The sequence below is a fragment of the Camelus ferus genome, chromosome 15 (assembly GCF_009834535.1).
Source record: "Camelus ferus isolate YT-003-E chromosome 15, BCGSAC_Cfer_1.0, whole genome shotgun sequence".
Classification (NCBI taxonomy): domain Eukaryota; kingdom Metazoa; phylum Chordata; class Mammalia; order Artiodactyla; family Camelidae; genus Camelus; species Camelus ferus.
The window spans coordinates 25,526,479-25,540,433 of NC_045710.1; the positions used below are offsets into that span (position 1 = coordinate 25,526,479).

The following is a 13,955-nucleotide window of genomic DNA, read 5'->3' on the forward strand; positions in this document are numbered from 1 at the left end:
GAACACGTAATAAGATTGATCAGTCACAGGAGAGCCGTGCCGTAAGTCAGCCTGCTTGTTATGTAAAATTTTGGCCTAGAAAACTCAGACCTGCGGTTTGTTAGTAAGAAAATTAGTACAGAAGCATCTGTTGAGAGCCCGTTGTCTGTATAGCAGTGATCCTCAGTAATCTTTCTAGAGATACAGCATCTCCTTCTACAGTAATGGAGAGAATATGGCACTTTGAAAGAAATACTCCACCCATTATGCATTTATTGAGCACCTATCATGTTCCTGGGGCCTTTTCAAGCTAATTTTGCGCAAGAGTGGTAACAGCCTTTTGCAGTCCTATTTTCTAAGTGTTGTTCTGCTTCCCTTATCCTGAAATAGCCTCTGCTCGGTGTGCTCCAGCACACACGCCCCGCTTCCCCTGCTCCACAGAAAAGGGATTTTCCCCCTTCAGGTATCTGCCAGCTCATGCACCCTGCCTCTGCAGTTACATCAGTTCGCTGTTGATTAATGGAGAAACTTTGAGATATTTCTCATCCGTCATACAGTTGTCTCTCTTTTGAGTTACTAAGTTTGCCCTATACAGCTCACTCCCAGTGAGAAGGAGACCAGAGGCAAGATATGAGCCATTTCCTACTGAGGGATTAAAGAGAAAAGGCAGCAGAAGTTTATCTACTTGGATTTTTTCCTCCATTTTCACATTTGATGTGAAGTTCTACGTTTTAGTCTTTTCCTTTGCTCAAATTATATAATCACCATCTGCTAATCAGTGTAATTTGGCAGGCAGTAGAGGTTATTAACAGTCTATACTATAAGGCTCCTTCTCAGGAGTTCTGGAATCTATTAAAGAGGAAAGAGAAGATTCCAGAACTTAGAAACGTAAAATTTAATTGGGCAAACACAAAAAAAATACAAAAATCCTAAAAGTCACTTTTATGCATCTCAGTGCATGTGCACTCTTATGCATTGAAAAGTGTAAATTACCTAGTAAATTATTTTATTCATAATATTTTCCTTTTCCCTATCCACTGAAAATGTCCCCTTATGGAGGGAGTGGTAATCTCCACACAGTTCTGAGATTCACATTTATCCCTCGCAGGTGAAGAAGTAATTGGTCGCTATTCATCAGAGACCTCTGCCAGCTTTTTTTTACCGTGCACTTTTTTCTTAAGAGGTTCTATAAATTTGTTTCAGCATCAAACAAGGATGTCGTCATGTCGTGTGATTCTTTTTTTTTTTTTATCCTAAAGGATTGATTGTGTTTTCAAAGTTGTGTTTTCTGGGACTGTCCTTCTCTCTCTGCGCGACTCCCTTGCTGTCTGTCCATTAGCCGCGGCCCCAGCCCTCCCGCTCACAGGCAGGCTCATCCCACGCTGCCTTGCTCCTAATCACAGTCTTCCCTCCACACTTCACATTTTGCACCAAGATCTGTGGCTCCTCCCAGATGGTAGCTGTGGTTGGTTAAAGCAAATAAGTAATTCTGATTGGTTTTCTTCAGTTTGGAAGCTCAGCGTTTGGTCAGAGTGTGGTATTTTGCCTCCTTCCACAGCGTGCAGTTTTGATTGCTGAAAAGCACACCCTTTTCTACACTTTGAAACTTGCGGTCCCACCGTGCAGTTCCTTCCTATCCCAATTCAGTTTAACATGTTAGCTAAAAGTAGAAGACTTGTGAGCTGTAATAAGGTGACTTTTAAACCTGAGTTTTCTGAAAAAGAGAAATAGTGTATCCAACCAGCACTAGGAAAGAAGTTCAAACATGCACATTTACTGCCTGTGTAAACATAGACACACAGCTCATCTCACTCTGGTTCTGTGACTTTAGGCAAGGTACCTAGTTTCTTTAAGTTTCATTTTCCTCGTTGGAGAAGTGGATGGTAATACTTGTTCTGTCTTCTTGATAGGGCTGTTACAAAATCAAATGAGAAAGTTATCGTCCTTAAGTAGAAAACAAATGTAAATATACTCAAATTAAAATGCTGTGAAAGTCTCTGAAGTGTTTCAAACATGCAAAGTGGACATACTGAGAAACGATGTTGGGACAGAGGAGCCTGAGAGTTATGTGTATCATAATCCAGTTTTTTGCACCTTGTTATACAGGGCACATTAGCTCAGGAGAACTTTGTTTAGCTGGGGAGTGCTCTTATTTTACCAGGTTTGTGGAAACATGTACCATGCAATTCACCAAGTGAAGTTGCACAGTTCAGTGGTTTTTAATATATTCACAGCGTTGTGTGACCATCATCACAACCAGTTTTAGAACACTTTCATCAGTCTCCCCCAAATTCCCAAACTCATTAATAGTCACTTCTCATTTCCCCTCAAACACCCCAGCACTAGGCAACCACTAACTACTTTCTTTCTCTATAGATGTGCCTATTATGGGCATATCCTATAAATAAAATCATATAAATACAATATGTGGTATTTTTTGACTAGCTTCTTCCACTTAGCATAATGTTTTCAAGGTTCGTTCATGTTGTAGCATATATCAGAACTTCATTCTTTTTTATGGCCAAGGAATATTTCATTGCATGGTTCTGCCACGTTTTGTTGATTCACACATCAGTTGATAGATGTTCAGGTTGTTTCCATTTTTTGACTATTGTGAATAATGCTGCTGTAAACATTTGTGTGTAAGTTTTTATGTAGGCATATGTTTTCATTTCTCTTGGGTATATACCTAAGAGTGGAATTGCTGCTGGATCCTCTGGTAATTCTGTGTTTAATATTTTGAAGAACTGCCAAACTGTTTTGCCAAGGAGCTGCATGCACTTTTACATTTTCACCAGAAATGTTGGAGAGTTCCAGTTTCTCCACATCTTCATCACCGCTTGTTATTAGCTACATCTTTATCACTGTAGCCTTCCAAGTGTATGAAATGTTATCTCATTGTTAACTTTGATTTGTATTCTCTTAATAAGCAGTGATGTTGAGCATCTTTTCATGTGCTTATTGGTCATTTCTATATCTTATTTGGGGAAAATTTCTGTTCAGATAGTTGCTTATTTTTCAATTGGTTTTATTTATCGTTGTTCTTTATATATTCTTGACATAAGTCCTTCATCAGATATATAATTTACAGTTTTTTTTCTCTGCAGGTTATCTTTTCGTTTCTTGTTGGTATTCTTTGAGGCACAAAAGTAGATGAAGTCCAGTTTAACTGTTTTCTTTTTTTTGCTTGTGCTTTTTGGTATATCTAAGAAACTACTGTCTAATTGCAGAGTCTCAAAGATTTACTCCTGTTGTCTTATAAGAGCTCTGGAGTTGTAGCAGTTACATTTAGATCATAGCCCTGTAATTCATTCTGAGGTTTTTTTTTTTTTTTTAATATATGCTATGATAGTGATGCGTTCTCCTCCTTTTGCGTGTGGGTATCCAGTTGCCCAGCACTGTTTGCTGAAAAGACTATTCTGTCCCTCAATGAATTGTCCTGGTACCCTTGTTAAAAATTAGTAAGTGTGAGAGTTTATTTCTGAACTCTCACTCAATTCCATTGAACTATACATTTATCCTGATGCCAGTACTCCACTGTCTTGATGACTGTAGCATTGTAGGATGTCTTTAAATCAGCAAGTGTGAGACCTCTAGCTTTGTTCTTCATTGAAAAATTGTTTTGGCAATTCTGGGTCCCTTGTTTTTCCTTGCTAGTTTGAGGATTGACTTGTCAGTTTTTACAAAAGAACCAACTAGGATTTTGGTAAGGATTGCAATGAATATGTACATCAATTTGGGGCATAGTTTCATCTTAACAATATTATCTTTCAATCCATGAACATGGAATATATTTCCATTTATTTAGACCTTCTTTATTTTCTTTGAACAGTGTTTTGTAGTTTTCAAAGTACACGTTTTGTGCTTCATTTATTAATTACTAAATTTTTTTTGGTGCTACTGTGAACAGAATTTTTTCTTAACTTCATTTTCAGATTCTTCAGTGCTAGTGTATAGATACACAATTAATTTGAGTTGCAATTGTACTGTGAAATCTTGCTGAACTTTTTGTTCTGATAGGGTTTTTTTTAGTAGATTCTTTAGAATCTTTTAATGTTCAAGATCATGGTGTCTGTAGCTAGAGAGAGTTTTACTACTTTCTGATCTAGGAGCTTTTTTAATGTCTTTTTCTTGCCTAATTGCCCTGGCTAGAACATCTAGTGCAAAGTTGAATTGAAGTGGTGAGAGTGGACATCATTGTTTTGTTACTGATCTAAAGGGAAAAGCATTCAACCTTTCACTGTCAAGTATGATGTTAGCTGTGGGTTTTTCCCAGATACTTTTTATCAAGTGGCTATTTAACAACTTCTACTCCTAGGTTATTGAATGCTTTTGTCATGAAAGGCTATTGAAGTCTGTCAGATTTTTTTTTTCCATGTCTATTGAGATGATCCTGTGGTTTAGTCCTTTATTCTATAGACATGCCGTATTACATTAATTGATTTTGAGATGTTAAACCAACCTTGCATTCTTGGAATAAGTCCCACTTGGTATATAATCTTTTTTATACATTGCTGAATTCAGTCTGCTCATATTTTTTGAGGATTTTTGTATCTATATTTGTAAGAGATACTGATCTATAGTTTTCTTTTTCTTGTGATGTCTATGGTGGGAGTTCTTTTAAGTCAACCAAAATTAGACTTAAGGGAATGGATCTAGGGGAGAGTGTTTTAGGGAAGAGAAAAAAATTGTAATCATTGGTGTCATTATGAAAGCTCTAAATGCAGAGTTTGAGTCCTCAGCAAAACATAGCTTTGAAACACAATGAAAGAGGACACTAAAGGTTTTAGTCGAAGAGCTACTATTTTTGCTTCTATCATTTGCTAAATGTGCGACTATGAGCAAATTACCTAGGATTTCCTCACTTCTCCACTCAGGATAAGTATATCCACATCAGACTTGTTACTGGGATTAAGTGAGGTAATACATGCAGAAAGCGGTTGTTTTTTTTTAAACCCAAGCACTATTATAATTATAGATTATTAAACCAGATAGAGAGAAAAAAGAACTTAGGAGGAAACACTGGGGGAACAGAAGAACATAATCTCCCAAAAGGCTTAAATAAATTTTTTTTGAGGCAGAACAAAACCTAATGTGGAGGCAGGATCATTTACTTGAGGTAGAGAATGATTTAATAACAAAACAAAAATCTCTTTAAAGCACATATCAGAAATATGAGTTTCGCCCTGTCAGATGGTTACTTTTATTTGGGTTAAGGAGAAGCCAGCATAGATTTTACTCAGGGGAGTTTCAGTTCCTTGGTGTGATGAGGGTAGTGATTGCTTTGTTTACTTACTTTACTTTACTTTGCATTGCTTTATTGCTTGTTGTAAAAAAAAAAAAAAATTATATTGAGTTTAGTAAATTTCCATCAAGGTTTAACCCCTACTTTCAGAATTTTCTAGAGGCTGTTTGAAAAACATAAAAAGGCACCACTCAAAAATGACCTTGAATATGCCTTGTTTGTTTTTAACTCCTTTAGAAACAAAGCCAGCCTGTGTCTTCAACAACGTGGAATACAGTGATGGAGATATGTTTCGAATGGACAACTGTCGGTTCTGTCGATGCCAAGGGGGTGTGTCCATCTGCTTCACTGCCCAGTGCGGCGAGCTGAACTGCGAGAGATACTATGTGCCCGAGGGGGAGTGCTGCCCCGTGTGTGAAGGTGAGGAGAGGTGCTGATTAAAGATTCAGGAGGATAGACCTGTTCAGAGCTCTAATACCAAAGCTGAGCTGATTCACTCTCATCCAAGATAGAGGACGATGGAAGAGACTCCCTTTTTTTTTGACATTGTGGTGTTCCTTGGAGGACTTTGATAATGCCAGATAGACTGTGTGAAGATTCTTCCCTGAGGGAAGTTTTGCCCTGGGTGTAGACAAGGATCCCCTGTCTCCTCGAGTCAGCATGAGATTTGCCGAAGGGGCTTTCTGCTCCTCCTCTGCAGTCCTTGCAGCTCCTTGGTGAGTCCTGGGGACTTTTATTTAATCCTCACGTTAGAATTCCACCCAGATTGCTCACCTAAGACAGGACAGCCCTAGTCACTTGATGATCTCAACCAGTCCACTCAGACAAGAACTGACCCTGCCTCCTTTCTGGTACCCAGGCTCATCCAGGTGACAGCAGGACCCCCCTCCCCCAATCCTTTGAAAATGTGTGGCAGTCAGAGTGGGGTCAAAGGGTGGCGTGATGGTGACACCAGTTCAAGACCCAGACAAGCGTCAGGCGTGGCCCTGGGCAGAAGGCTCTCCAGGGCTTGCTTTCTCTGTGTCCCCCAAGAAATAATAGGTCCATGTTCTTCCAGCAAGCTCGACCCTTCCGTCTCTAATGTTCAGAAATAATAAACATTTCAGAAGGACAGCTCTGAATATCATATTCCACAACCCACATGTTTTAAGGATTAGGGTAGGGTATCAGAAAAGTAGTCACTTGTCTTGAGTCTCTGGTAAAGCCAGAAACAGTACCAACACGCCTGACTGTGTCTCTGGGCTGAGTGCACGACCCTGTTCCCCAGGAAGGAAGGTCGCGTGAACAGTGTTGTCCTGCCTGGGCCACAGACCTCAGCCTGGAGTCAGGCATGTCCATCTCACGTCTGACCTTCCCCCGTCCTTACCTCCGCACGTGAAAAGGGAGGACAGGATTTCTGGCCGGGCTCCATATCTTTTTCTGTTTTCTAAAATCCATTTCTTTTCAATATTTGAGCTCTACTCACCATATAATACTGAAGGTCTGAAATTATTTAATGTATACAAACTACATTCCTAACATTGAACAGTAGTTCATGGAGAGAAGCCCTTTCCCCTGTTAGAAATTATTTTTACTAATGTAGGAGAGGTTATGGGTTAAGGGTGGTTCACTTTTTAGGTGTCATGGGGGATTTTAAAAAACCACATCAAACTTTTAACCTTCCCAATTGATCTTTTCCCTAGTTACCCCTGGTGTTTATAGTCTCTGAAACTATGTAACAGTTGGTGGTGTAAAAACAGATATGAACCTCTGTAATAATCATAATGAGTTGTCTGGGCACCAGTCTGGTTGTGTCTCACTTCCTGGAATTCAGATCCAGGCTTAAAGTAGAAGTGAAGTATGCAGTGTAATAATGTTTATAAAGAAATTTTATAAAGTCTTATCTAACTCAGGTTTCTTGGCTGCTTCCATCTCTGGAAGACTGCCTTTCTGAAGCTGTGACTGCATGGTTTTCAGTTTTGGCCTTCTCCCTCCCATGTAACGCCTACTACCTCTTTGGAATAGAGAGGACCAAACTCAAAACTGCCTGGACTTTGCTCCCAGCCCAGCAGCACTTGCTTCTCGAGACCAGATTTTATGAAAAAGAACATTGAGTGATTTATCTAGTTGCTTTCATTTAGAAGGATGGTTAAGGATTTCGTATTTATGCGCTTGTCAATAACCTCGGAAAACTGTTTCCGCAGTAGCCTTGGCTACCTCCGTTCCCCTGTCTCAGCTGCTGCTTGACCACTCAGCTCGGGGAGAAGAATTGCATCGGTTCACTGATCTCCCTCCAGGGCACAAGCTGTGCTGTGTATGGTTTAGACCAGGTGTGTCAGCCTTGTCATGCATGAGGCCACAGCAGGGGCCTCCCTGTCTCCACATGGACCTCCAGGCACCCTGAGAGAGACTCCAGTTAGTCCTAGAAGGAACAGGCTCACTCTGAGTTAGCTGGGGGCATCATTCTTTCCACTTTCCAGGGGGTAAAACTGAGGTGTGATAAACCTTTAAACTGACAACTCAGAAGACATTGTCAGAGCCTAAAAAAGACTTGCATTTTCTCATTACCAACCCACAGCTCCATCCACAAAGTTCTGCAGCTTTGTGAAATGGTAACACCTGCACGCTGGTTTTTATGCCTCTGATCCCCTCCTCTGTCTGCCGTGTCGGGATGGGTGGACATAAATTCAAGATGACAGCTACTTTTGCATGTCCCCCTGGAGATATCTCCTGCAGCCCTGAGCTTCTGCTGAGCACAGCTGGAAAAGAACTGCTGATGACGAGAACCTGGGAAAGAAAGTCTCTAGGTGCAGGCAGAGAGAAGATGTAGAATGCCCTCAGTCTTACTCTGTACTCACGTTTTAATTTAGATCCCGTGTATCCTTTTAATAACCCTGCTGGCTGCTATGCCAATGGTCAGATCCGCGCCCACGGAGACCGGTGGCGGGAGGACGACTGCACGTTCTGCCAGTGCATCAACGGAGAGCCCCACTGCGTCGCGACCGCCTGCGGGCAGAGCTGCATGAACCCCGTCAAAGTGCCTGGGGAATGTTGCCCCGTGTGTGAAGGTAAACCTTGTAGATTCTAATGAGTCCCTGGCGAGTGTCTCGTGTTGGATAAGCTTCTACCAGTATATGCTTGTTTGTTTTTTATTTCTTCTGGCATAATGTCTGCTTCATGCTGTTACCAGTCTCATATGAATTCATTATACAGCCCAAACTAATCATTTGGGAGAAATGTTGCAAATTTATAATAAGAATAGTGTGGGTCTTTGTTTTACCACTGCAGATGGGCTTATCTGAGTACTTCACAGTCGAAGAATATACACACTTTAATTCTGTTCACTGCAGGCCCAGTTATCATCCTAAGGTCAACACAATGAAATAAAATTGGACATAAGACCCATGACTCAAAGCATAGCATGTTCAACTTGTAATGCTCCATATGCCAGAGTCCTGGCAGCCAGGAAGAAAAACCTAGAACCATCAAAGGGGTTTTCGCTGCCTTGAGTCCTTGGTTACCTACATTCATTGCCTCTCTTCCTGTTTAATGGAGGGAGCCTGAGATATCTTGGAGTAGTCTTTCTGCCCAACCCCTATTCCAGGCCATTTCCCTCATCCTGGGAAGATTCTTTGCACAGTTAAGCAAGTTAGTCTTAATCCTTGGTCCGTGTCTGTTCATATAGACAAGAGATTGAATATTTCTACTGACAGATCCAATAGAGAGTATCCATCATTAAGAAGCGTATTTGCATAGTAAAATGAACTAAACTGGGTCACAAAGTAATCTGTGTGGAAGATGGAGCCTTCTAGAATTTTTTAAAATAGCTATTAAGGAACTCACAGGTCTTTTTTGAAATCCAGTTAAGTAGACTGAGTCCTCTATCAAGAAGTCTTTTGCTTTTACCTAAATTTTAATCAATTCAGACTTCAGAGTTTGCCTGACTAGCTTCATTAACCTCTGTGGGGTTAGAATTATTAAAGACCTTAAAAACCATATAAAAATTTAAGCTGGAGGATTCTGGTACTGTTGACATCACCAATTCCCTCACTATTACTCCACTCAGAGTGCAGCTGCCACGCTCCAAAACTTTATAGCTTCCAGATGACCAATTTTGTGGAAATCACCCACCCACCCCCCTTGCACACATACTCCTCCCATCCCCTAAAGGCAGCATTTCAGTGCTAGAAAAAGGAGTGTATGATAATACGTATGATGGTGTACAGTCTGCTTTACAAGGAAGGATGCCTTGCTGAAGCAGATGAAGATGAGAATATCCCTAAGAATTAAAGACAGTCAGTGGTCGATTTGACATATTTAAGTATATGTATGTACATGATAAGGTGAGAAGAATTAAAAGCATAAATGTATCATCCAGTAAACACTAACCCTTTAACTTCATGAGTCCTGAATCATAAATTGAAAATAAGACTGAAAAAAAAAAAAGAACTTGTCTAAAAAACAGGGTCTTTTTTTCCAAAAGTAAAGAAGGGAAGGCAAATCCTTTTGCACTCATTTTTTGCAATCATTAGCCTGTCCATTTTGGGTAGAGAAGGGAAGTAGTTGGTGAATACAAGAAAACCTATATCTATGCACACACATATATATATATGAGAAACTGATTAGTCTCATGTCATGTGGATGTTTGGGTGGGGAGGGGATGTCAGTTTGATCACTTGGAGTTTGGTCTCTGCAGCATCTGGTAAAGTTGTAATCTTATCTTCCACTGTTCAAGAGTGACAGTTTGAGTCAGCCGTTAATTCCAAAACATTCATTAAGAACCTTCTGTAATACAGATACCACACTGGACACAAAGGTAAGTAAGCGAGAACTCCTAGTTAACTCTGGCGAAACTATTTAGGCTGCTTTGAATTAAACCAGGAGAAAAGGAATGTCCACACTGAGGTTCTGTGGGGTGAGTGCTTTATATTTGTATCTTATTTCATTTAATCCTCACAGACACCTGTGTGCTTGAAGGCCGTACTATCCCGTTTTAGAGATGAAGAAACTAAGGTTTAGAGAGATCAGATAATTTCCTCCAAGGTCAGTGGTCAGCACGTGACTGAGCTGCGGTCAGCCGAAGTCTGTCCCATTCGGCTGCGTTTTTGTCTGCTTCCCCTGCTCCCAGATGTCATCGTGGTGTCCTCCTGCCTGTGTTTCTGGTTCCCTTATTAATCTCTCCTCATCTCTGGCTTTTGGGAGACACCGAAGTCAGGTGACAGGGAGGAAGCCATTTGCAGTTTGACAACTGTTGTAGGCGTTTTTGATGTGATCTCCCACCTGCCCTCTCCCCCCCGTTTGGGGACCTCAGGGGAAGGATGCCTTTGAGGCACATCCTAGATTTGCTTCTCAAGCCTCACACCCAGGTCAGCTCTGCTCTGCCGGACTTGGCATCCTTCTTTCAGGCTGTTAGGCTCTGCTGGTTCAGTTCCCTTCTGTCTCCTTCATGGTCTGGCACTTGCCTTTCTTCATTGAGACTTTCAGAAGCTTCCATTGTCTAGTTCTCCGAGCACTAATTTATCTTCTGTTTCTTGCTTTTGTTTTTAACTCAGTTAAGTAGTGAGCTTCATGTAAGATTGGGTTTGTGCGACAGTAATGCTCCCATGTAACGATGTGTTCGGAAGACAGACCCTTGCGGTGTGGGATCGGAATAGAGTGCGCAGCTGAAGATAATGATCGTAAAAGTTTATTATTATTGACTAATAATACACACCACAGAATAATACAGGGTGACTAGATGTTACTGCTTATTAGTTTTTAGGATCCAAGAACATCTCTGGAACTATTTGAAGGTATTTTTCTCAGGAGTTAATTCAATCGCATATTTAAATAGAATTTCAAGTGATTTCAGAAGAGCCAAAGGATTCGATGAAATAAGAAAAAAGCAAGGTGGTGTTGTGTAAAAAAAATCAGCCAGAATTATTTGGAGAAAAACAGAAACACAGATATTTATGCAGTTTAAACATAGTAAGTTCCTCTGCACACGACTGCATCACTAATGTTGGCCATCACCCTTGTTAGCTACGGTCCCAAGGTACAAGGTCAGAGCCTGAACTTTGATGAAAGGACCCCACACAAGGGTTGTGGTTTTAGATTCTTCCTAAATGAATTACTGGTGTGGTACATGGTGTGTTAGGGCCTGCGGGGAAGAGGAACCTTGTTGTGGCTGCTGCTGTTAGGAGAGGTACATACCTTCCAAGTGACTATATAATGTGCTTGGTTACTCCTGGAGGACTGGGGATGTGAACCCGGGGGCCCTTAAAGACTACGCTGTTACTTGACAGCTAACTCGATTCACAAGTACCTAAGAGCTTTTTTAAATTGGCACTTGAGTACTCTCATGATTAAGTCTTAGCAAGTTATTGTCAACACCCAATTCGAGTTTACAGATAAGCCATCCCAGTCTGTAGGTCTGTAAGTGATTGCATTCTTATGTTTTGCTCTGTTGGCTTTTCTCATCATCTCCTCTTGTTTGTCAATGGCAGTATTTTTATTTTCTGGCCCTTGTAAAAGGCTGGAATGGACATACATGGAAGAGCATATACAGTTTGCAGTTTAAGCACATGTATGGAATTGAGTCTTCCTCTGCATGGACCACCATTTGCATCATCTTATTTACAGCCCTAGGACAGTAGCTAACATTTCTCCACACTGGCTGTGAGCCAGGCCTCAGTGCTTTTAAGAGCATCAGCCCACTGATCCCCGCAACTTCCTTCTGGTGCAAATACTGCCATCCTAGTTTATGATCACAGAGCCCAAGTTCAGAAGTCATGTAACTTGCCCAAGGACTACAGCTTGAAAGTGGCAGAGCAGTGGCTCTGGCTCCCACAGGGATACTGCCTGAGACAAACAGAGCACTGACTGCCCCTCCTGTTGGCCAGTAACCTGGAAGGGGCTACGTCCCCCGTGAGCTATGCTTTTGAATCTCTAAAATTACCTGAAATGAAAGTAGGTGCTCAAAAATTGTTAATGAATGAATGATGAGTGAGTGGATGAGTGAGTGAAGGAGAAAAAGACTGGCGTAGGAGATCACAGCCAGACTCCTGGTACTTCTTAGCTGAGGAAGCCAGCAGACTCGGAGGGTTTCCATAACCAGTGCTGTTAAAGGGGTCAGATGCTGACCCCTGGTGAGCTGAAAAAGGAACAATGTTAGAATGCTTGTATTTGAAAATGCACTTTGAGAACAGAAGGCAGAGTGTTCTACCAAGTGGGTGTGGCGCACAGTGGGTCCAGGTGAGTTGGACCAGTTAAGCTTCAGGTGGACTGCTAACCCTCCTGGTGAGCACTTAGCTCTCGACCCCCTCCAAGGGCGGCCTTTCCAGACTGGTTTGTAAATTGTGGTTTATTCTCTCTCATTGCCATGAGCACTTAGCTCTCGACCCCCTCCAAGGGCGGCCTTTCCAGACTGGTTTGTAAATTGTGGTTTATTCTCTCTCATTGCAGTCCAGAAACACAGAGTTCAGGTGCGCCTTCTCCAGACCCTCCAATTAAAACGTTCCTTTAGAGTGTATAGGTACCACTGCATTGTTTTTAGCTAGAATTATTTTTTAATATCACAATTAGATGTTGAGACTAATTTGCTAATGTATTTTCCAATAATGCCAGGTATAAATGCTACCTAAGTCAATTTTTAATGTCAGAGGGACGTCCCTAAGGGCAGAGTACCTTTTTCTAAAAAAAAAAACAAAAACAAAAAACCCAGTTTGTTTTATAATTAAAGGTAAGATAAGGGACTGGAAATTTTGGCTGCAGGATATATGTGACATGCCTGTGATGCCAAGAAAAATGCAAGATATGTGGACAAATGTGAGGCCAGCTTGACCGTGACTGCCTGATGCAAGAGATAAGAATTTCATCATCACTGATCAGTCTTGATGTCAGGCTTGATCTGCTGTCTCATCTTGGGCTCTGGCTGGACCCTGCCCAGGTGGCCACTGTGACCTGGGTGTTCTTTAGGCCCAGTGTGTGCAGAGTCTCCTGCTGGGAGGAGTTGATGGTTTCGGTGACCTTGGGGATTTCAGAGCCAACACCAAGAGTATCACTTTTCAAGAATAGGAACAACATAGGTAATAGTTTACAAGGTAACATTCAATAGTATGATTTGGGTTGCTAGTAAATAAATTCCATGCTTGTGGTTGGGCAATTAGGTGCTTTCATTTCTAATGTTTCTGTTTCTCTGAAACAAAAGCGAAATCCATTTCCCATTTCACACAGGAAATCAAAGAGTTTGTAGATGGTCACAGCTGAATAACAGATATAGGAAGGTCCACCATGTTAGTGTATCTACTTCAGTATTTTTGGAGAGTCTTCCATAATGAAAGCTTTAAATGAGTGTTATTTGCAGTTACTATCTGGCACTGAGCTGAGTTTCAGGCAGGCCTAGTAACTCTGCTAACCTGGACTGAACGAACTCTTGAAATGGAAGAAAACGAGGCTGATTCCCTGCCTGTGGATTCTTTCTAACTCCCCGGCCTTAGGATGGAATGTGATTAAACTAGACAATCAACTGTTTTCCTGCCGCCTGGCTTTCTTGGAACCCTTTCTTGGGGAATCCTGGTCTTGCTTGGGACACTGGGGACACTGCTAAAGAGAGGGCATGAGGCGTTTCTTGACTGTGCTGGATAGTAAGCCACTTCAGCATCAACTCACCTAGTAGGTCTCCTGCTGTGGTCCTCTAAAGGGCTGGAAGTCTGAGCCGTGAAATAGGCTGTCCTCCTCCTCATCAATCCTAGTTTTATGGGAGCACTATATT

The 13,955-nt window shown here is 41.4% G+C and overlaps 1 protein-coding gene across 4 annotated transcripts in view; it reads left to right on the forward strand.

Moving 5' to 3' along the window:
* CRIM1 (cysteine rich transmembrane BMP regulator 1) overlaps positions 1 to 13,955 on the forward strand; it is a 186,692-nt gene that overhangs the window by 108,051 nt on the left and 64,686 nt on the right. For all 4 annotated transcript variants that reach the window (XM_032497337.1, XM_032497336.1, XM_032497338.1 and 1 more), the window contains 2 exons: positions 5,462 to 5,644; positions 8,074 to 8,271. In XM_032497337.1, coding sequence (XP_032353228.1) covers positions 5,462 to 5,644; positions 8,074 to 8,271 — 381 coding nt within the window. The remainder of the gene's footprint in view (positions 1 to 5,461; positions 5,645 to 8,073; positions 8,272 to 13,955) is intronic.